This window comes from Oncorhynchus gorbuscha, linkage group LG26 (genome assembly GCF_021184085.1).
Source record: "Oncorhynchus gorbuscha isolate QuinsamMale2020 ecotype Even-year linkage group LG26, OgorEven_v1.0, whole genome shotgun sequence".
In the NCBI taxonomy this organism is placed as follows: domain Eukaryota; kingdom Metazoa; phylum Chordata; class Actinopteri; order Salmoniformes; family Salmonidae; genus Oncorhynchus; species Oncorhynchus gorbuscha.
In genome coordinates, this window is record NC_060198.1 from 12,368,305 (window position 1) to 12,392,251 (window position 23,947).

Below are 23,947 nucleotides of genomic sequence, written 5' to 3' on the forward strand. Positions count from 1 at the left end.
GAGTAAGGATGGAGTAGTGACGTTTCAAATGATATTTCCATTGGCCTGGGGAGATGTGCGTTGGATCTGCAATCATCTGCTCGATTTCATAACACAATGTCTGTGTGATCATCTCCAATGTTTCTTCTCCTTGGCTGTAGGTTCATCCCTGAAAGGATGCGATGAGGCTTTGAAAATGCAGTACACACAGTGAAAACAGTACTATAGGGACAGAAGCTCAGAGGGACAACCAATCGTGGCAGGCCTATTTGATTACGCTGCCCATAGGCCAGACCTGCTGCACTGTTGGCACACCTTTACACTGAGGCCAAACATCCCACAGAGAGAAAGTGGAGAGAGAGAAATAGAGGAGAGAGAAACAGAAGTGACAACGGGGGGGGGGGGGGGGGTGGGTAAGAAAGAGCGAGGTTAACCAGCCAGCTGACGACACAATGCAGTGGGGGAGGGAGAAACAGAGAAGGTGAAAAGGAGAGAGGGTCCAGGGAGAAAGGACAGAGAGAGGAAAGATGGAGAGGGAATTGGAACCAGTTGACCGATATCAGCTCTGTCCAGCGGTTGCCAAGAGCAGTTTGTTATCCTCATAATGAGGACATACACAGTTACTGCATATATAGACTCTTCGTCTTCGCAGCCAATCCAACACCCAGTGTTGCCTTGGTGCAAGGGGAGTCGAGTGCCCTCAACCCTCGAGTGAAATCTAAACCCTCTACAAAAGTTCTTTATATTTCACAATATATAGGCCTAGACATGGCCTCTACCTAAAGATTCCACATATAATACTGTATAAATTCAATCCTCATTTTTTGAGGTAGAGGGGTCGGAATTCTTGTCAGGTGGACATACAACACTCCTTCCGTGGCCTCCAACTGCTCTTAAATGCTAGTAAAACCAAATGCATGCTTTTCAACCGTTCGCTGCCCGCACCCACCCGCCCGACTTGCATCACCACCCTGGACGGTTCCGACCTAGAATATGTGGACAACTATAAATACCTAGGTGTCTGGTTAGACTGTAAACTCTCCTTCCAGACTCATATTAAACATCTCCAATCCAAAATCAAATTGAGAATCTGTTTTCTATTTCGCAACAACGACGCCTTCACTCACACCCTAGTAAAACTGACTGTCCCACCTATCATCTACAAAATCGCTTCCAATACTCTACTCAGCAAACTGGATGCAGTCTATCACTGTGCCATTGATTTTGTTACCAAATCTCCTTATACCAGCCACCACTGCAACCTGTATGCTCTAGTCGTGTGGCCCTCGCTACATATTCGTCGTCAGACCCACTGGCTCCAGGTCATCTATAAGTCTATGCTAGGTAAAGCTCCGCCTTATCTCAGTTCACGATAACAACACATGTTCCAGCAGGTATATCTCACTGATCATCCCCAAAGCCAACACCTCATTTGGCCACCTTTCCTTCCAGTTCTCTGCTGCCAGTGACTGGAACAAATTGTAAAAATTGCTGAAGTTGGATACTTATTTCCCTCACCAACTTTAAACAACTATCAACGATCAGCTAACCGATCGCTGCAGCTGTACATAGTCCATCTGTAAATAGCCCACCCAATCTACCTACCTCATCCCCATACTGTTTTTATTTGATTTACTTTTCTGCTCTTTTGTACACGAGTATCTCTACTTGGACATTATCATCTGCTCATTTATCACTCCAGTGTTAATCTGCTAAATTGTAATTATTCACTCCTATGGCCTATTTATTGCCTACCTCCTCATGCCTTTTGATTTTTTCTATGGTGTCATTGACTTGTTTATTGTGTTATTGGCTTGTTTATTGTTTACTCCATGTGTAACTCTGTGTTGTTGTCTGTGTGACACTGCTTTGCGTTATCTCGGCCAGATCCCAGTTGTAAATGAGAACTTGGTGAATGGTGAAATAAATAAATAAAAATTGTTAAAAATAATCTAGTTTAAATTATATCGTCATAATTCTGTAGGTTCTGAGGTTTCTACAGCCAAGCCTCTAATGCACTTTGTCAGTGTAGAATCATAGTGAAGCGATAGGGCTACAGTCGCTTCAGAAAGTATTCATACTACAGCCTGAATTCAAATTGGATTAAAAAAATAAAATACTCACCCTTCTTCACACAATACCCCGTGACGACAAAGTGAAAACATGTTTTTACATTTTTGCATGTGATTTTTCTACTTAATTCACTAGTGCCATGGAAATTGCATCAGTAGTCTATAGTAGTCTGTAGCCACACAGCTGCTTGGCTGATGGCAAAACCCAGACATTTCCATTAAATATTAAGGGAGATTACCCTTAGATGGCCTCTCTCTATCTGCTAGAGTGTGCAGAGGTGGCCAGGCTGCAATCCAAAGAGGATATGACTAAAAAGAGGTGCACAGATGTACAGCTGCAACAGCAGGCGTTTTGTCCTAGCGGATTAGCCTAGCGCAACCCTCCACTTATAATGGGCATGCCAGGCTAGGCTTACGGCCACGCTAAAAATCACCTTTCTGACCATGCCCAGATGTGTAGCAGGCTGGCATGGGACACTGATGCGTCACCCGATGACACGGTGGTACTTTTTCCTAATCTAGTGGATTAGCGTATCCCCCTGTCTGTTGTGGCTCAGTTGGTAAGAGCGTGGCATTAGTACCCCAAAGGACATGGGTTCAATTCCTGTAGGGATCACAAACACAAGAGTACATACATTGTTAGTGGATCTAGCCTAAGTCGCTTTGTATGGTGTATGGTAAATAGTGAGCTACGCTACTCTAATTCATCAAATCTGATCTGGACACTATTGGAGTCTGAGGGAGAGGGAGGGAGGGATGGGGTTGGTTGCTTTAATGAGAACACAGAGCCTCTCTTCACCTGAAACAACAAACAGTGTTCGTCTCTCGCCTACTTTGGGAACACAACTTCCCCCAAAGCACAAACCTTCAAACTCATATAGTCCTTAGGGGAAATGGTGGTTGTTTGCGTCAAGGAGGAGGACAAAGAGTCTTCTAATCTGGAACAACAAGTCTCTCGACATCCCCTCTCCTCCCATGGGAAACACTCTCTCAAATCAGATGTTATTGGTTAAACACACATATTTAGCAGATGCTATTGCGAGTGTACCGAAATGCTTGTGAAGCGAGAAGTTTGTGTAGCGAAATGCTTGTGAAACGCTCATGGGCTCCGTGAACCCAGCTTGCTAATAGCAACAATAATATCAACTACACTTCCTGTTATTGCGGAGAAGGCAGGTAGGAGTCTGGAGTGTATGCTGAAGGGAGGCTATGGGCCACTATTGTGTTTCTGTAGCTATTGTTGTTTTTACTTCCTTCCAAAGCCCTTCCTCTAGAGAAATATTATGAGTGAAAGCTGGACGGTATGCGTGCGACCCCATGCATATGCACGTGTCCAGATTACTGAAGCACACTAGTTAGCTGCTGCAGTAGCAGCCGATGGACACTTCCTTCCGAGAGACTCCGTTGACAGTGTCATGCGTCATCTAGCCTAGTTAAAGAGGAAGTTGTGTTTCCCATTGCTGGGCTGCTGGAGGTCGGTGTTTCTCAGCAATTCTCTGTCCTTATCAGTCACTTTCACAGGAGCCCTGAGCAATTATTTCCTTCACTCACCCTCAAAAAAAAATGGAAAATGACAAAGTGCTAAATCACTCAAGTTAGCGGTCTGATCTTTTTTTGAATTAACGTTCAGCGTTTCCGCTATTTCTTAGGAGGGGCGCAAAGGCAAACTAACTGGAGTCATATTGTATAACACTATGCTACATAGACCTAATCATCGACCCCTAATACATGGGTCCAGCACAGGTTGGTGGCACCTTATTTGGGAGGCTGGAGAAGGAACGGTATCAACGACATCAAACATGGTTTTTCATTTTAAAAAGTGGCTTTAATGCAACGTAGGCCTACTTTAATCCTGCTTCAAGTCAAAGCAGGATAGAACTATTTTCATACTTATGGAAAACAGACAGCTGCAAGGCAAGAACAGGCTAAGGACTTTGTGATGCTGTTAATATATTCCTTTGAGCCCAATGGCAACATTGCTAGAGGTGGAAACATTTTGCTTCAATCCGGTCCTTTCCTTGAGTGGGTGGTTGAGGCACAGCAAAGAAAAGAGGCTGTATTTCTTCTAGAAGGAATGTGTTTAAAAAAGGTAATTGACAGTCAAGAGGAATGCAGCGCTTCAGTTCTCTCCTTCCAAAAGACGGTAAGAGTGCGTTTCAGAAGACTGACAGTTTTCAAAGATAGAAGAAAAAAAGTGACAGTGAAGGAAAGTGAGACATGCAACATTCCTCAAAGCATAATATCAAATCAAATGAAGAAAAAAAGCATGAAAAGCCATGTTTGCCAAACTTTCAAGTCTATTGAAAGACAAAACTGCAAGGGGAGAACAGGCCTAGTCATACCAAACAGAATCTGATGGCAACACAGCACGGTTTACAACACACCCACGTATCAAATCATACGCACCCTGCAAAAACATGTATATTCACGTGCGGCGCACAACCGCGCGGCTATGCTGCATGAAGGTGTGGCACAAAGTAGAACACGCTGCCTCACTACTAGGGAGACTCCGATAGGTGCAGTCAAGGCGTTAGGCCGAGGGCAGAGCAGGAATAGACCGCTTGCATGGCTTTGTGATCTCACTCGGGCATCAATAACACCAGGGCAATGTTCTGTTCAGTAAGGCACGTCATAGAAAAACTTTTTTCCTCCCCGGTCTCTCAGCTCCATGGCAGAATATTTAAGAGTCACAGGAAATTGCTTTAAACCTGCAACAATCTCTCTGCTCCATTGAGAAATCGGTATAATTCGGGAAATAGTCTTAAAAATGCTAAAAATGTCTCTACGCCGCCCAGATGGGGGACCAGCGTCTCTGCCCCCTTTTGATCCAGAAAATACCCTGAGTGTCTGCCAATTTGTCATTTCCCCATGGAGAGAGAATATATCAAAACTGCCTCTTCAAACGCATTAGCTTTAGAAATGGGCCAGATCAGTCAGTGTACATGTACCAGTCTCACATCAATAAAATAAAAAGGACAGATAACAGGCTAGAGAACACGTGGCATAGTGAGCCAGTGCTCTTCGACTAGGCTTCAGGATTCAGGCAGACTTGTTAAAAAGAGATATCAAATCAAGAAAAGACAGGACAGGGACAAAACAATTGGCCATGACGACGCACAGTGAACCACTTCGATCTGCATTGTTCAACCATTTTGCCTGCCAAATAACCCTCTGCCTTGGATTCCCCAGCTTCTTATGTTGGTTCTCTCCTCCCCCTCTGCTACTGCCCCAGATTAACAGAACCCGTCCCATCGGACTCAAAAAGGTGTCCGCATGCGTCCCATTCGACAGTTCGGGCTTATATTATGACAACATTTGGTACATTTTGTTAGTTTTGGTCTTCTGCAAGGTTTCTTTGGAGGGGGGGTGGGGGCTGTTCGTGCACACACCCAAACATTTCGAGGCAAGCCAAAGATGGTAGTGAAGTCTTGGCCCCTTTGTCGGTGTTTGGTCAACAGTTGGGATTATTCAATCAACGAGAGATTCATAGTTTTCATGCAATTGTTTTCCCTTGAGAAATACGGCACCAAACATCTTAGTCAGATGTCAAATTGCACGGCTAAGATCTCCTCGGGAAAAAACGTCAAAATGACAGATCTCTTGCGTTAGATTAATCATGACTACTTTTTAGAAAGTGTATACTGGCTACAGCGTCTCATGATGGACAAACAGTACTATTGCAGCTTGTTTTTCAAGTGAAGGCGTTTAAAGGGTCGCGCGAGCAAAAACATTCGGTTCACCTAGCCGAACTGAAGCCTTAGGGCAGCTCATCCCAAGCTCGGATGTCCCTTAGGCAGGGTCATCTACTGTACAAAGCCCCTCAGGCAGCCCAATGTGGTTTTACTGCTATTTCAGTTCAGTCCCCCTCCCCTTCTGCCCCCCCCAGGTGTTGTGCTCCAGCAGCCTCCACTCACAGACTATTTGTAGGCCCCTGTCCAGTGTGTGCCCACCACTCACCAGGGAGGAGATTTGCCTCTTCCTTGCTTTAGTGGAGAAAGCGGATTTGAGGCAGCAAATAGAACCTGAATGCATGGCTACAATAGCTTAACTCAAAATAGTTTATTGAATCACATTCAATTGAAGTGCAGTTAAATTGGATTGAACTGAAACAATGCTTTGATCGTATGTCTTCTAGAAATAGTTACAGGTCTTGAAGTTGGCCGACTTTGATTTCCCAATGGAAATTGAGTAACAACACCTATTAAGTAAAGCAAGACGAGGTGGTTAAGGAAAATGATGAAAACATCTCCTCCTCCTAGCTCTGTGCAACACGGTCATGAAGAAGAAACACTAGTAAGTTAACAGAGAGTTATTCTGATGATAATAATCCACCATAACCCAGTTTAATGTAGTGAACATGCGCCTCCTGGCCTGTAGCCACTGTACTGTGGAGAGGCTGAATAAGCCAGTGTTTTTCCACTGCTCATCTGCCACTGAACCGTTTATTTAGTGAACCCTCAGTGACAGCCCTGCCTGACAGGCCTGTCCTCTAGCTCTGGAGGCTGAGCAAAGAGGCAGAGATAGATGGGGGGGGGGGGGGGGGTGCCAAGAGGGGGGAGAAAGATGGAGCGAAAGAAGGACAGTGAGTGTGTTTACATGCACAGTAATATTTTGATATTAAACTGATTAAGATAGTAGGCAGGTTATGCAATAGTCACGTAAACACCTTACTCTGCTTTATCTTACATCGGCGTAAGCATAGACCGATTACAACACCTGGCTTTAAAAATTGGCGTTCCAGCTGTGCATTTGATCTGTGCATGTACTAGCACCAGCCGAGTGAGCCTCCCTCTTTAGTGCGAGCGAGGAGAGTTTGGAACAGCTGAATGTATGCAAAGTAGTTCAGAATTAAATATGCTTCCCAAAAATAACATGGTCGCTGTGGTAGAATGTTTATTTTGATTGGGGATTTTCTGCATTTATCAGAGTGCCTTCAGGTATCCTGATTTCAGATGTGTCCATGTAAACAGGATTATTAGGGAAATCGTCCATCTTGCAAAGCATGTAAAAACTATTAATCTGAATATCCACAATACATCACATTATTGCGTGCATGTAAACACACTCATTAAGAAACCGAGAGAGTGAAAGAGAGACGGAGACGGACAGACGACAGACGACAGAGAGGGGCAGACAGACGACAGAGAGGGGCAGACAGACGACAGAGAGGGGCAGACGCTCCATCTATACTTCCAGTGTTTGCACTGCACACATCCTCATCAGATCTGGGTGAGTGAGTACAACTCTAGCATACTGTAGGAGCCAGAAGAGACACTCACTCACCAAAAGCCTGCACACGTGCTGCATTTTTAAACAGAGGAAACAGACCAGCAACCAATTCAGTAACGGTACTCCTGTTCAACATAACAGTTCCCATCGTTTGCTGTTCAGATATTAAAAGGGTTGGTGTAGCGACATAGCTGTCAGTGGTTCTCACAATGGCCTGAGATGGTGTGGGGGTTTGAGTTGTCTACATACTATGGACTGGAAGTGATTTGTGCATCCTGGACTGGACAATTCTTGAGTGGTCTGCTTGGTACAGTACACAAATTACCAGTCAAGAAGACCAGTTGAAGACCATCACAGTATTATGACTGCTGGTGCTTGTTAGACCCAAGCAGCTAGATCGTACGCCACAGTGCAACACAACCACATATCATGTGGCACACGTTCAATATGAAGCCAAGGTTGCCCTAATATGGTTTGCCAACCATTTCCTCAAGGTGGTCTTGGGGACCTACAGTTGAAGTCAGAAGTTTACATACACCTTATCCAAATACATTTAAACTCAAGTTTCACAAATTCCTGACATTAAATCATAGTAAAAATTCCCAGTCTTAGGTCAGTTAGGATGACCACTTTATTTTAAGAATGTGAAAATGTCAGAATAATAGTTGAGAATGATTTATTTCAGCTTTTATTTCTGTCATCACATTCCCAGTGGGTCAGAAGTTTACATTCTACCAAATACTAATAGAGAGTATTTCCTTTAAATTGCTTAACTTGGGTCAAATGTTTTAGGTAGCTTTCCACAAGATTTTGGCCCATTCCTCCTGACAGAGCTGGTGTAACTGAGTCAGGTTTGTAGGCCTCCTTGCTCGCACACACTTTTTCAGTTCTGCCCACAAATGTTCTATAAGAGGTGGTCAGGGGTTTGTGATGGCCACTCCAATACCTTGACTTTGTTGTGCTTAAGCCATTTTGCCACAACTTTGGAAGTGTGCTTGGGGTCAATGTACATTTGGAAGACGCATTTGCGACCAAGCTTTAACTTCCTGACTGATGTCTTGAGATGTTGCGTTAATATATCCAAATAATTTCCCTCCCTCATGATGCCATCTATTTTGTGAAGTGCATCAGTCCCTACAGCAGCAAAGCACCCCCACAACATGATGCTGCCACCCCCGTGCTTCACAGTTGGGATGCTATTCTTTTTATTGCTAGCCTCCCACCTTTTCCTCCAAACATAACGATGGTCATTATGGCCAAACAGTTCTATTTTTGTTTCATCAGACCAGAGAACATTTCTCCAAAAAGTACGATCTTTGTCCCCATGTGCAGTTGCAAACCGTAGTCTGGCTTTTTTTTATGGCAGTTTTGGAGCAGTGGCTTCTTACTTGCTGAGCGGCCTTTCAGGTTATGTCGATATAGGACTTGTTTTACTGTGAATATAGATACTTTTGTACCCGTTTCCTCCAGCATCGTCACAAGGTCCTTTGCTGCTGTTCTGGGATTGATTTGCACTTTTCACACAAAAGTACGTTCATATCTAGGATAAAGAATGCGTCTCCTTCCTGAGCAGTATGATGGCTGCGTGGTCCCATGGTGTTTATACTTGCACACCATTGTTTGTACAGATGAATGTGGTACCTTTAGGAGTTTGGAAATTGCTCTCAAGGATGAACCAGACCTGTGAAGGTCTACAAAAACAAATTCTGAAGTCTAGGCTGATTTCTATTGATTTTCCCATGATGTCAAGCAAAGAGGCACTGAGTTTGAAGGTAGGCCTTGAAATACATCCACAGGTACCCCTCCAATTGACTCAAATGATGTCAATTAGCCTCAGAAGCTTCTAAAGCCATGACATAATTTTCTGGAATTTTCCAAGCGGTTTAAAAGGCACAGTCAACTTAGTGTATGTAAACTTCTGACCCACTGGAATTGTGATACAGTGAATTAATTATAAGGGAAATAATTTGTCTGTAAACAATTGTTGGAAAAATTACTTGTGTCATGCACAAAGTAGATGTCCTAACCAACTTGCCAAAACTATAGTTTAACAAGAAATTTGTGGAGTGGTTTAAAAACAAGTTTTAATGACTCCAACCTAAGTGTATGTAAACTTCCGACTTCAACTGTATGTAAATGTGATATTTTAATTTTTGAAATATACATTTGCAAACATTTCTAAAAAAAAAACATTTTTTTTGCTTTGTCATTATGGGATATTGTGTGTAGATTGATGAGAATAAACCTTTTAGAATAACTGTATTCATTACCAACCGCTAATGCCTGGGTATTTGTTAGACCTAGGCTACATCTCATACAACCATGTTGTCAAGTTCAAGTCAATCATATGAAGGACATGGTAGTCCTAACGTCGTTACCCACCACTTCCTAGAGGTGGTCTTGGGGACCATTGCATAACCACTACAATACCTCTAATATCTATGTGACTTGTCAATGGAGGTCAAGAGTCTAGGGCAGAGTATCACTTACCTCCATCACCAGCTCAAAGGGATGCTTGTACACCCTGATGGGTGACTGATACTTCTGCACCATGGTGGGAACGACTGTGGTGCCAATGACCTGAGAGAAAACAATCTGATATTAGAGCTTAATAATAACCTTCATCACAGATTTGTCTTGGTGAGAGAAGACAAAAATGGGCCAGACCACATTAGACTGGGAGTGTAAAACACAAAGAAAATAGTGCTTGAGGTGATAAAATGCCAGTATCATTCTGGATGGCCCCGCTGGAAGCATCAGACATGTCATTAAGTAAGCCAGGTTTGTGTGTTTGTGTGTGTGTAGCAGCTGGCGGGGAGCCCGGAGGACTTGGCAGCTTGTCTGCAGTGATAGCCTGCAGGAAGACACTCTGCTCTGCCGTGGGTGAGGAAGCGCATCTCATTGAACTGATCAATGAAGGCAACGTGTCGCACCATATATCACACATTCAGGAACTGAACTGCATAGCGAACAGAAATTGAGATCGACATGGCCAAATACTGGAATGTCAGGTACTGCCAAGTGCCAACTAGTTACTACCACATGACTGATAAACTATTCAGGTAGACCTACAATGATGTGTATGTAAATGTTATGTGGAGCTAGCGGTAGAGCTGAATGCTTGGGAAGTCATTAATGCGGCACTGCAGCCTATGTAAACACATGAACGGGTGGTTTGCCGCAGAGAATTGATGAAATACTCGGTAATGTAAAAGGTCAGCAGAGCATTCCAATAACTTAGTGGTGGTAACCACAGTGCAGACATCGGCAAATATAGTAGGACCAGGCTATAGTCCTGATAGAGCCAACAGATATTGACCCTGAAACCACTGCATGCTAATTTGGAGGTTGGGGGGGGGGGTCAAAATGTTAAAACACGTTTTTTCCCTCCATATATAGACACACCCTGTGTGTTTAAATAAAATGAACTATTGATGCATTGAGCTTGTCTGATGCCTTAAGCACACTGTTTGATGAAATAAGACAAATGACTCAAGAGGGAGCCAGAGATCAAGATAACAACAAACAAAAACTAAACCCGACCATTCTCCCACTGGCTTTCGCAGATTCTGCCATTACTCTCCCGAAGTTGCCTGTAATAGGTTGCAGACTCCACGTGTAACCCTTCTCATGCGGAATGCCAATTTATCTTACCATTTCTACCCATCTGTGTGCCAGTTATAGTTTTCACGTGCATATTTTCTTGAAACTGTTAATATCAAAATGATTGTCATGTGGTTAATCAAAATGATTGTCATGTGGTTAATCAAAATGATTGTCATGTGGTTAATCAAAATGATTGTCATGTGGTTAATCAAAATGATTGTCATGTGGTTAATCAAAATGATTGTCATGTGGTTAATCAAAATGATTGTCATGTGGTTAATCAAAATGATTGTCATGTGGTTAATCAAAATGATTGTCATGTGGTTAATCAAAATGATATCCAAATCTAAATGAAAAATGATATAATCCTAAAAAGTAACTTTATTTCCATTACCAACTATGTAAAAATTGCCTATAAAGCCAACAAATAAAAACATTGTAGCCTGCAGGTAGAAAATATCCTGATAATAATAAATATACTATAAATCACAACGTCTGCAATGACCTTGAAACTAGGGATGCACAAATATAAAAAAAATTGGTAGACATATCGGAATCATATCGGAATAGCCCACAATGTCTGTGTGGATCGAGCAGTCAACAAGTTGGGCAGTCATTTGAAAGAGTAAGAACATTTCAGCAAGAACTCAAAAGGCGAAATCCATTAAAGTCAAGATAATGAAATCCTGGTTGAGAATGGAATGACTGAACACATGAACGAAACAGCACAGAAAGTAAGTGAAAGAAATAGCTTTTGATTATGTTTTACTGGTAATGGGGGAATACATAAATGACAACAAAATAACTTTTTGGTCAGTGTGGTGTGTGTAACCATTATTTAACTAGGCAAGTCCGTTAAGAACAAATTCTTATTTACAATGACAGCCCGGACGACACTGGGCAAATTGTGCACCGCCCTATGGGACTCCCAATCCCGGCCGGATGCGATAAAGCATGGATTCAAACCAGGGACGGTTGTTAAGCCTCTTGCACTGAGATGCAGTGTCTTAGACCGCGGTGTCCACGTGTGTTAACTATTTAACTGTACTAGAATGCTTAAAAAGGCAGCTAAAATTGTAAATATCGGTATAATTTCTTTTGGCAAGGAAAATATTGGATATCGGCCAAAAATGTCATATAGGTGAATCACTACTTGAAACGTATAAACTATTAACTTATTCTGGACCTTCAGAGTTTCCTGTGCCAATGAACTCAGGACAGACACAGCTGTAGGCTATTTGCACAACGGATAAGAAGTCATTAAGTAGGCCTATTTCAAAAAGGCACTGAGTTTGAAGGTAGGCATTGAAATACATCCACAGGTACCCCTCCAATTGACTCAAATTATATCAATTAGCCTCAGAAGCTTCTAAAGCCATGACATCATTTTCTGGAATTTTCCAAGTTGTTAAAAGGCAATCAACTTAGTGCATGTAAACTTCTGACCCACTCGAATTATGTGTGATACAGTGAATTATAAGTGAAATAATCTGTCTGTAAATAATTGTTGGAAAAAATAACCTGTGTCATGCAAAGTAGATGTCCTAACCGACTTGCCAAAACTATAGTTTGTTAACAAGAAATTTGTGGAGTGGTTGAAAAACAAGTTTTAATGACTCCAATCTAAGTGTATTTAAACTTCCGACTTCAACTGTATATGCCTACATTTGCACGCAGGCCACGTAGCCTATAGGCCTAGTTCTATGTGGAATCAGGTGCACGTCCTTACTCAACATTGACAGGAGCGCTCCAACCAAAACACAATAACTAAATTGATAAAACTCATAAATGGAATGAAATAAACCAAAACTTGTCTCTCACAAGTGTACCACAGGTTATGCACTCTGCAAACAACATGTTCACTCAGACAATGAGAATAGTCAAAGACTGGAATAATAATACATTGAACGCATTAACAGAAATGACTGGAACCAAACAAACATTGTAGATTAGAAATGATAGGAATTAACAGTAAATTTACTACTAGTGACCTACTGTATGTAATGGGGAATTGATAGACACTAACAATCAAACAATGAAGTTATGAAACAATGAATGTGCATAAATTGTCAGGAGAGACCACATTCTGGAGAAAGAGGTGTATTCTTCAGGCACTGCATGGTCAATCCAACGTCTGCATTGGCCGTGCAACATTTACAGTGATTACGGCATCAGCAGAAATCAGGATATTCATACTTCTTGTGCTGCACGGAGCAGAAGGACGTGAGTTCGTGTTTATTAATGGAAGGCCCGCCCTAACATAACCGAGCCCTAATATAACCGAGCCCTAATCTAGTATAATTCACTCATCTTTGACTCACGTCTGACAACTGATAATCGGATAAATTGACGCGCTATACCAAAATAAACTAATGGTGGGACTCAATCGCAACACATTTTCAAAATATCATACTATAACCCTTCCTTTTACGCATACTATTTAGTACACTAGTATGGATATTTGGACACGTTATCTTGTACGGGTTATGGGTCTTTGGTCATGGAGAAATGTAGGCCCTATAGTCTAAAAAAGGGCCTAAAATTGCCACTTTCATTAGGATTTTCTCAAATGGATTGTGATACAAATGTCAAAAGCATGTCGAACATACTTCCTCCCAAAGTTTGTGAGAATTGCCAGACCAATATGGATACGTTAAATATTTCCGGACTGTCCTGGCGTGGAATCGCCCTGTTGTCTAACAGCTATTGGGTAAGCCAGGGATGTGTTTATTAGGGCCACAACGAGCACTTCTTATTGGACAGGTTCAAATTGTACTACCTCCCTGTTTCAGACCATTTTCTTACGCATTGTGCCTACTGAACACAACCCAGATCTCAAAACAAAAATCACATTGTGAAATGTAAGTGTTGCTGTAAACCTGTACCGACAAGGACATGTAAAGACAGGCAGAGTACCTGCCCAGTCTTATCACATGGCATACCTTACTTGTCCAGTGTTGTTGGTTTATTTAGCGTGCAGATACATGTTATTGAGCAGTAAGTGTTGCTTGACGTTTTCAGCAGCCGTGCCGCAAAGAAGGGACCTTGTGTGATAGGGGTGTTGACACTTGCTACACAGCACTACTTCTGGTAGGTCTGATCCAACCAGGGCGTTAGGTTCGGCTTGAGCCTCCAACGTTTAAGAAAGTATAAGCCGCACGTAACGCACTGGAACCAGAGCTATACTTCTGAGGGATATGGGGCTTTTCAACTAAAACATCACACTAGCCTGGGTGTCAGTCAGTGTTTTTTTTTGTTTTTTTTATTAGGCATGACAATTTCATAGGAGTTGGCAAGAGAGCAGAAGACTGGCAACAAGGCTACATCTATTCTACTGTCTGTAAAAACTCATATTCTACTAGTGAAACTAGGCTATGCCTTTACATTTAGCCAACTATAGGGGTTATTTAGGCTACTTAAAAAAAAAACAGGTGAACAAGTGTTACCGTCATGTTTCAAAAGAGAGATGATACTTCCCGGTTGAACAAAAGATGTAAGTCAAGGAGAAAAGAACAGGTGACATTTCAGAAAGCAAACCACAACACAGGTTCTTTGTTCACTGTTGTCCATTATACCATAGCGATGTCCAGAAGCACTGTAATACAGTACAAACAAGCTGTGCCAGTGCCAATCTCTCTAAACACTTATAGCTGAGACCTTCAGAAATTCAGAACACGCACTCAGTGATGCTCAGTGAGTGAGTCTCGCTCTCTCACACGCTATATACTGTAGCTACAACATATAGAAGCCTATAACATGTGAAGTCGTTAAAAGCATATTTCAGGTTATTTCGCCTACATTTGAGCTACATTAGCAGGTCATCACAGTACACAATCACTGCAGGCATGTGGCTTGCAGGTAATACGAAATCACACATGCACAACTGAACTATAAATGATACTCACCAGTGAATTAACGGGATATCTTTAGCAATTATCTGCTTCTTTCGATATATTTGGCTCGTATTCTTTAGTCTGGGCAGGGCACTCAAGTACCGTTATACTGTTAATCCATAGTCTTATTCGGTTCCTTTTTCGCCGGTCGGTGACGAACCAGTGCTGAACGTTAGCTAGCGGTTATGCTAGCCAGTTAGCCATCGACCTGATAACGACAACAGCAGCATTTTAAAAACGCATAGATAGCTAACACAGTGAAAAGATTCCAGATGCCGCTAGCGAGCTAAAAAAACAGCCAGCTGAAGGTTTGAACCGTAAGGACCGGAGAATGACTATTTGAAAGCTGGAGTTTTCGCATTGACAGTTACGCCCCTCCCATTTGGTACGGACCGAGCTCAGCAGTGCCGCGGTGCGGTCCGCTCCGCTCATACAAAACAATTCCACTGCTTCTCCATCCTTTTCATATACGGTTACAATAAAAACATGTTTAAAAAAAAAATGTAATCACTGAATATAAATCAGTTTCTAAATATTATGTTGACCTATCAGGGAAATAATAGTTGAGTGATGGGACAGAATATTAGAGACGGGAGCTGCCATATGGTGCTTGAAAATGACATGTATGCTACCAGCTCAGCGGTCACAAGATTATTGTAAAATGTCCTTTATACCGTGATGAGAAGAGGATAAAGATACGTCAGCTTCACTGCTCAGGGAACTGGGCACATGCAAATTTGAAAAAAAGTTCTCATGACCACGCATCAATTCATGACATTGGAAATAGGACCATGTGACCTTTGTTAACTGAGCTCTTTCCTCATACTTCCGTTTGCAAAATGAGTGTAATTTACTCTGTGCGGATCCCCTAAAATCCATAATACATTCATAAGATATTTGCCTAATTCTGCACTCAAATATAATCTAAATCCCTGAATCTTGCATAATTTATAAGAGGGCTTTATCCATTTAAAATACAGCATGACATGGCATGCACTTCACAACTCATGAGCACAACTCAGTCTCTAGAATCCATTTACTGGATTTCAGCTTAATTCTGATGAAGTCCATGTGCCAGTCTAATTTTTTATTATTTTTTTTAAAAAGTGGCATAAGTAAGTTGGCAGTACAGTTCATCATAAGCATGAGTTGAAGGGTCCCCCAAAATGATTACATTATAAGATACAATTGCATAAGGAATATGTAATAGGCTGCATTGAGTCAACATTGGGAATTCAATCACCAGTGTACTGTACAGCAAAATGAGTCATGGGAAACAAAGGATGAACCATTTGATAAGATAGGTGGAAATCCTGAAACTAACCTGAAAATGCATGATTTAAATTTAATCTGTAATAAACTGTTAATGACATTTTCAATACTAACCCCATTAGCCATGTAATAAGATCTGCTTCCACCGTTGCAATGCCTTTATCAACATTCCCTTGGATCAATTTAGGACATTATGTCACAGCGTGAACTGTTGCGTGTTACATGTGTAGTCTCACAACTACCCACTTCCCCTAGGGCAGGGCTTCCTGTTGAATAACCAGTTGAGAAGACCAAATCCCAGCAGGGATATTAAGAGGTATGAATCATTTGCGTTCAGCCTCAATATGGAAACATTTCACATGGACGTGGAATCATGCAGAGTTCGGATATTCAATATAAGTAGAACAACTTTAAGATAATCCTCTAAGATCCACACGGGGCAATGTCATTCTATCCTCTCCATTCTGAGTACGTAGGGATTTTTAGGTCATATTTCATAACAGTGCCATCAATAACAAGGCTTTCTGGGCATAAGCAGCAGCCTTGGGACGAAGCTTATGCTTCAGGCCATGGAATTACACACTAAGTATGCAAGACATTTGGCACAGATGGCTAGTGCTGATAGAATGGAGGAAATCACATTTCAAAGGCAAACTAGTAACATTCAGCCCCAAACCAAAGTCTACCATCAAACCCACCAAGGCTAAAACTACAGTAGGTGGTGCAAAATGTCTTCATTTGGTTTAATGTTTGCTGTATTAAAAAGGAATAAATTGACATTGGTACAAGTTTGTTTACTAGTTTTATTGATAATCATGGACAAATGTAAGGCTAAATTAGTTCTGACATCATGCCACATTAGTTTACGCCACTAAGAGAACAGTATATTCCAGACATACATTCATACAAATGTGATATGGGCGTTACAGAGCCCCCTGCAAGAGCATTCTCATGCTTATAGCTTGCTACCTTCTCCTCGAGGAAGTGGATAATATACTTCACTGAATCTTTGACAAATGGTTCTCCTGATGACAATACACCACTATAGATTACATGTAATCTATTTCTATGAATATACATCAGTCAAAACATCAACGGTTGGTTTGATTCTTCTCCTTCACTCCATCAGGACAAGCGTTGGAACCAGGAAGTGGTACAAAACCTAACACAAGAGAGGAAGTGCATCAACTGACGAGTCAGAACCCACTGGGCTGAAGAGGAGCACAGAGGGGCATCACCTCCTGGGGGTTCAAACAGATGGCGTTGGAAACTTTTTTTCTCCAACAATTCTGAAAAGAGATGCTTTTTAATGAGTTCTATCGCAGACGGTCATAAACAAAAAGCTCCCGGCTGCTATCCAATCAACGCCACATTGACATTAGCATGCTTACCCGACAAAAATATGATTAGTTGTCTCAATTGGGTAGCCTTTGTTTAGCAAACTGTGCTGCAGCAGACATTCAAAAAGAACAGGCCCATTTGAAAGCCATAAAAATAAATGACACTTCATTTTTTTAGTAGCTCTCATGCCCCCTACTTTATACCATGGCATTGTTAAATCATCGTTACGGATTGGCTTGAAGGGCATTCTAGAACATGCATTATTTCCCTATAATGCACAATACATCAGCACGGTGGAAATTCAGTGGCTACAGTTTATTCTTCCATGTTCTCTGTTTGAACTGCTTTTGAAAGTAAAAGACACATTTAAAACATTTTCAAAATAGCAAAATAGGACTGCTGGGTTGGTCAGAGATACTTTTGAGGATAAGGGGAAATTCCATTGGAATCGTATTAACGGCCATTGTGTAAGTTGCCCATGTGTCGTCAATGGGCCGTGCGGTGCTTTCTGGGACAAGGAAAGCTCTCCTTCAGGGAGTGAAGGGGAGTCAATGTGGATGAAAACATTAGCATGAATTTCGTCAACAAGTACAACATTACACATTTGGAACACATCTCCTGGTAAATGTGCCATATTATAGCCATGGTACAAAACGGATAACCAACGCGGGGGTTCTATGTGTTCGCTGGAAAATTATTCAACTCCCTGGGAGGTAAGTTCCACTCCGCTAGCACGTCGCCTTCCACAGAACACATAGCCCCTTGATTATCCCTTATGTAATTGACAAATCTTCATGCAAGATGTTGAAAATGGTGGGCGTAGCCTACGCAGCATGACACATGCAATGAGGAAATAAAGCTAGGAGTTGCACAATAAACCAACCTCATTTAACCACCATAAAATATATAAGGAAGGGATACATCTGTTTTCTAAAGACATGTGTGTGCAGTATCATACAAGAGCATCAAACTGCTGTATACATGCTCACACCTGCAACTGCCAGGGAAGGCTTCACAGACCCCCCTGTTATAGTCTAGGTCCAACAAGGCACCTCAGTGGTACTTCCTCAAGACACCCCATCATGCGAGTTCATCAAGGACATCGGACACGATGAGATGCCGACCCACTACAGGTGAGAAACAGAAGATACGTTTTTAGTACAGTAGTTTGCTGATATGATGAACATTGGTTTCATATGTCAGACTGTTCAATTTATAAGACCATATTTGAGCGGTCCCTCGTGAGTTTATTGATCTTATTCTAGTGTGCCCTCTACTGGACAACGTTATCACCAACAGGGAAATCTTTGTCACTAGACCACATGTCAAAGTCATTCCGTTGAGGGACAAGCGCTTGCGGGTTTTCGCTCCGCTCCCATACTTGCGTGATCAATTCAGCTCATTGATTAGTTTTAAACTCCAGTCACCTGGTTGTTTAGGTCTTTATTGCACACACATTGAAAAGGGAATAAAAAAGGCATGGAATGAGTTTGAAACCCCTGCACTAGACTACTAAACCTGTATATTCTTCTACAGTACCCCTTTCCCACTGAAGTCAGTTGGCAAAAGCCAATCTAGCTTAATTGAATTGTAAATACATCTACAGCATCATCTCAACACAAAAAAAAGATAGAAGGGACACTTATTTTATCAACAGACAGAGTTTGTCTGCAGTATCATACAAGAGCATCAAACTGCTGTATACATGCTCACACCTGCAACTGCTAGGGAAGGCTTCACAGACCCCCCTGTTATAGTCTAGGTCCAACAAGGCACGCTGCAGCATACAGCCAAACTGCAGCACCCGCCCAAGACCAGATTATCAAAAGCATGCACATTCAAAAGCAAAAGGTGAGGGATCCATGATCTTGGTACCACAAATAATGTTTGCACCTTTATTGTCAGCATGCGTCGCTTGACTTCAAGGACACCGGACTCGTTGAGATATGCTGAACCACTACAGGATGGGGAAAGGTAGGAGATCAGTGTTTTAGTAGAGCAGTTTATTGTTGAGATGATAAACATTGGTTTCATATATTAGACAGAATATTCTCTGTCCCTCATGTGTATTGATCTTATCCGAGCATGCACTCCCTCTACTGGACAACAGGTATCATTACCAGCAACAGGGAAATCTGTGTGGCAGTAGACTACTAGCTAAACCTACACTATTTTCTATAGTACCCCTTTGCCACTGAAGTTAGATAGCTGGCTAGTGAAAACGAATCTAGTTGAATAGTAAATACATTACAGAATTTTAGATTAACAAAAAACAATTGAGGGAAGGGACCGATAATGCTTTGGGTCATGTATAAAAATGCCACGTCGCCTATTATTTTCACTACCATGACTAGAAGAGATTGGCATCTTTGAAAGAGGGGTCTCAAAGGAGTATAGGTAGTTTAAAGTGTGTACGTCAGTCACCAGATTTTAACACGCTGCAGCCTACGGCTATTGATGGCTACACTACATCACCTGTCCAAAACCAGATTTAGCTACCGCTACACCGTGACAAATGGCACCCTATTTCCCAAGTGCCCTGGTCAAAATAGGGAATAGGGTGACATTTGGAACGGATACACACGTTAGAAATACAGTTACCAGAAACAAGTACCCCTTTTTTTTTCTTTACAAATTGGACCACGTCACTTGTTTGGCCTGCTTGGACGTTTAACAAGCAAAGCTAGTTAGCTTTTGACCGGCAGGTTAGCAAGAACATATCTCTTACCATTCGTTTCGGTAATTTCCATCCATGCCAATCATCTCCTTTAGTCAATACATAGCAACATGTAAGGTTTTAAAAAAGGAGCTCCACTTTGCTCGTTTGCCGCCTAAAACGAGGACAAAAATACTTCTTTTTTTGGATTGCTTTAGCGGAGCGCATCCAAATTAAGCTGCATACACTGCCACCTACTGTACTGGAGAGAGACCATTCACGACCTACCAATACTGAACAAAAATATATAAACCCAACATGTAAAGTGTTGGTCCCATTTCATGAACTGAAATAAAATATATAAAAAATGTTCCATACGCACCAAAAGCTTATTTCGATCAAATGTTGTGCACTAATTTGTTTCCATCACTGTAAGTGAGCATTTATCCTTTGCCAAGTCAAAGCATCCACTTGACAGGTGTGGCATATCAAGAAGCTGATTAAACAGCGTGATCATTACACCTTGTGCTGCAGACAATAAAAGACCACTCTAGAATGTGCAGTTTTGTCCTTACAACCCAATGCCACAGATGTCTCAAGTTTTAAGGGAGTGTGCAATTGGCATGCTGACTGCAAGAATGTCTTTCAGAGCTGTTGCCAGAGAATTTAATATTAATAATGTTAGAGAATTTTGCAGTATGTCCAACCGGCCTCACAACTGCAGTTCACGTGTAACCCCTCCAGCCCTGGACCTCGTCATCCAGCTTCTTCACCTGTGGGATTGTCTGAGACCAGTCATCCAGACAGCTGATGAAACTGAGTATTTATGTTTATCATAAAGCCCTTTTGTGGGAAAAACTCATTCTGATTAGCTGGGCCTGGCTCCCCAAGCCCACCCATGGCTGCACCCCTGCCCAGTCATGTGAAATCAATAGATTAGGGCCTAATGCATTTATTTAAATTGACTGATTCCCTTATAATCAAATCACATTTTATTGGTCATGTACATCTGTTTAGCAGATGTCACTGTGGGTGTAGCGAAATGCTTGTGTAACTCTGCATACAACACTTCCTGTACTATTCTGACCCTAGCAACCCCAACCTGACACGTCCGATCTTCAGCATACAACACTTCCTGTACTACTCTGACCCTAGCAACCTCAACCTGACACGTCCGATCTTCAGCCACGTGGGCATCCCCACAACTAACACACACAACTTTCTCTACCAAAACTACACATTCCTTCGTCTCATGCCCTCCTGCACACTTCTCACATCTAGGACTCTCCCTCCTACACACTGCTGCAACATGACCATAAACCTGACACCCAAAACACCTAAGTATTTTAGGAACAAACACTCTCATGGGATAACTTACACTCCCTAATTAACCTTATCTGACAAAGACTCTACATCAAAGCTCAACAGAAAAGACATCTTCTCTGTTTCCCCACGCTCTCTACTGCGTTTCACCAAACGATGAGTGTCACAGACACCGGGATTCATTCACTTTCAACTGATCTTCCTCAACATTTAATGCCACCTCAGTTATCACTCCTTTCAACCGTGCTCTGCTCCTGAGAGAAAAGCAAGTCACATGTCTTGTCCCTATTCGCGTCATCCAGAACATCCGCTCCCTCTGGGCTGAAGAAACACAACAAATCCTCATTAGTCCTAGTTACAGTACTTAGCAACTCAACAGTACCCAACCTCTTCTCCACCCGGTGGTTGGCATCCAGCGTTATTGTGCATTACCGCCACCTAGTGTACTGGAGTGTGGGCCAGAGCCAGGGAGAATCGAAATCCTACTGTACTTGTTAGCCCCGTTTCTCTTTAAAAAAATCAACTATTTGAGACTAAATCTAATGATGTTCTACTCAATATATTTGTGAAACTAATTTCCTGTATCCCCTTTTCCCTCATACTAGTGGGAAAAGGGGATACTCTCTCTCGCTCTCTTTCCATTTGAGAGCCACCTCTCTTTCCCACTGACCACACTGTAGCAATGCATTCTCAATGGTTTCTGTTTCCTGGCAATAATATAATAATATAAGTTTCTCCCATTCTTCTCTGCAGATCCTCTCAAGCTGTCAGGTAGCTCCACAGTTATTTTCAGGTCTCTCCAGAGATGTTCGGTCGGGTTCAGGTCCGGGCTCTGGCTGGGCCACTCAAGGTCATTCATAGACATGTCCCAATGTCACTCCTGCGTGGTCTTGGCTGTGTGCTTAGGGTCGTTGTCCTGTTGGAAGGTGAACCTTCGCCCCAGTCTGAAGTCCTGAGCGCTCTGGAGCAGGTTTTTATCAAGGATCTCTCTGTACTTTGCTCCATTCATCTTTGCCTCGATCCTGACCAGTCTCCCAGTGCCTGCCGTTGAAAAACATTGCCACAGAATGATGCTGCCACAACCATGCTTTACTGTAGGGAAGGTGCCAGGTTTCCTCCAGACGTGGCGCTTGGCATTCAGGCCAAAGAGTTCAATCTTGGTTTCACCAGACTAGGTGCCTTTTGGCAAACTCCAAGCGGGCTGTCATGTGCCTTTTACTGAGGAGTGGCTTCAGTCTGGCCACTATCATAAAGACCTGATTGGTGGAGTGCTGCAGAGATGGTTGTCCTTCTGGAAGGTTCTCCCATCTCCATAGAGGAACTCTAGAGCTCTGTCAGAGTGACCATCGGGTTCTAGGTCACCAAACAATCCTATCTCGGAGCTCTACGGACAATTCTTTCGACCTCATGGCTTGGTGTTTGGTCTGACATGCACTGTCAACTGTGGGACCTTATATAGACAGGTATGTACCTTTCCAAATCACATCCAATCAATTGAATTTACCACAGGTGGACTCCTTTCTTTCTTTCTTTTACCTTTATTTAACTAGGCAAGTCAGTTAAGAACATATTCTTATTTTCAATGACGGCCTGGGAACAGTGGGTTAACTGCCTGTTCAGGGGCAGAACGACAGATTTGTACCTTGTCAGCTCGGGGGTTTGAACTCGCAACCTTCCGGTTACTAGTCCAACGCTCTAACCACTAGGCTACGCTGCCACCTCCGATCAAGTTGTAGAAACATCTCAGGGATGATAAATAGAAACTGGATGCACCTGAGCTCAATTTCGAGTCTCATAGCAAAGGGTCTGAATACTTGTGTAAATGAGGTATTTCTGTTTTTTATTCTTAAAACATTTGCTGAAATTAAAAATAAAAAAAACTGCTTTTGCTTTGTCATTATGGGGTATTGTGTGTAGATTTCTGAGAATATATATATTTTAAATTAATTTTAGAATAAGACTATAACTTAACAAAATGTGAATAAAGTCAAGGGATCTGAATACTTTCCGAAGGCACGGTATAGACACTAGGTATGGCGTCTTCTTTTCCTCTCAGAATCATCTTCTGTCTGGTATCTAATATAACATAATGCATAGAGGTCACAAAACATGTAGCAGAAAACCTTTGAGTTTGAATTTTCAACGTGGACTCATGAGCAAGCTGAATCATGATCTGGAGCAGAACATCACAGACCACGTTTATTATCACCCCCATGTGTCATCTATCTGAATGTTTATGCATCTCATATGGCCTATTCCCTCTATAGGACACTACTTTTGACCAGTGCTCTGGTCAGAAGTAGTGTACTATAAAGGGTAGAGGTCATAATTTTGGACGCAGACATGTTTGTAAAAGAATGTGGGTGTGTATGTGCACTGAATTGTGGTTTGAGACCACATGTCAGGTCCTCTTCTTCTGTATCACTGTGCAGCTGTTGTCTCAGTTTCTCAGTCTTGGGGAGGCCCCCCCAGAGGCCCCCCGAGGCCCCCCTCCCCCTTGCACTAAAAATACCCCAGAGATCTCACGCCTGGACAAGTGCAGAGGACATCACTGCACACTCACTAGGCACCTCTGA

At 42.3% G+C, this 23,947-nt stretch overlaps 1 protein-coding gene and 1 long non-coding RNA gene across 6 annotated transcripts in view; both read right to left on the reverse strand.

The window, feature by feature from the left end:
* Positions 1–15,142, reverse strand: part of LOC124015600 (SEC14-like protein 1) — a 59,664-nt gene extending 44,522 nt beyond the window's left edge. For 4 of the 5 annotated variants that reach the window (XM_046330951.1, XM_046330949.1, XM_046330947.1 and 1 more), the window contains exons 1-3: positions 14,793–15,142; positions 14,333–14,364; positions 9,771–9,860 (exon numbers count right to left, since the gene is read on the reverse strand). In XM_046330951.1, the coding sequence (XP_046186907.1) occupies positions 9,771–9,860; positions 14,333–14,338 (96 nt within the window). In that variant the 5' untranslated portion in view covers positions 14,339–14,364; positions 14,793–15,142. Of the gene's footprint in view, positions 1–9,770; positions 9,861–14,332; positions 14,365–14,791 lie in introns of all 5 variants that reach the window. The other variant, XM_046330948.1, reaches the window with a different exon arrangement.
* A 1,692-nt stretch (positions 15,143–16,834) lies between these two features.
* LOC124015741 lies at positions 16,835–20,446 on the reverse strand. The gene is made up of 3 exons (XR_006835212.1): positions 20,121–20,446; positions 19,286–19,349; positions 16,835–18,519 (listed from the first exon to the last, which is right to left on the reverse strand). It is a non-coding gene; the product is annotated as an uncharacterized LOC124015741 (long non-coding RNA).
* Positions 20,447–23,947: the final 3,501 nt, after the last annotated feature.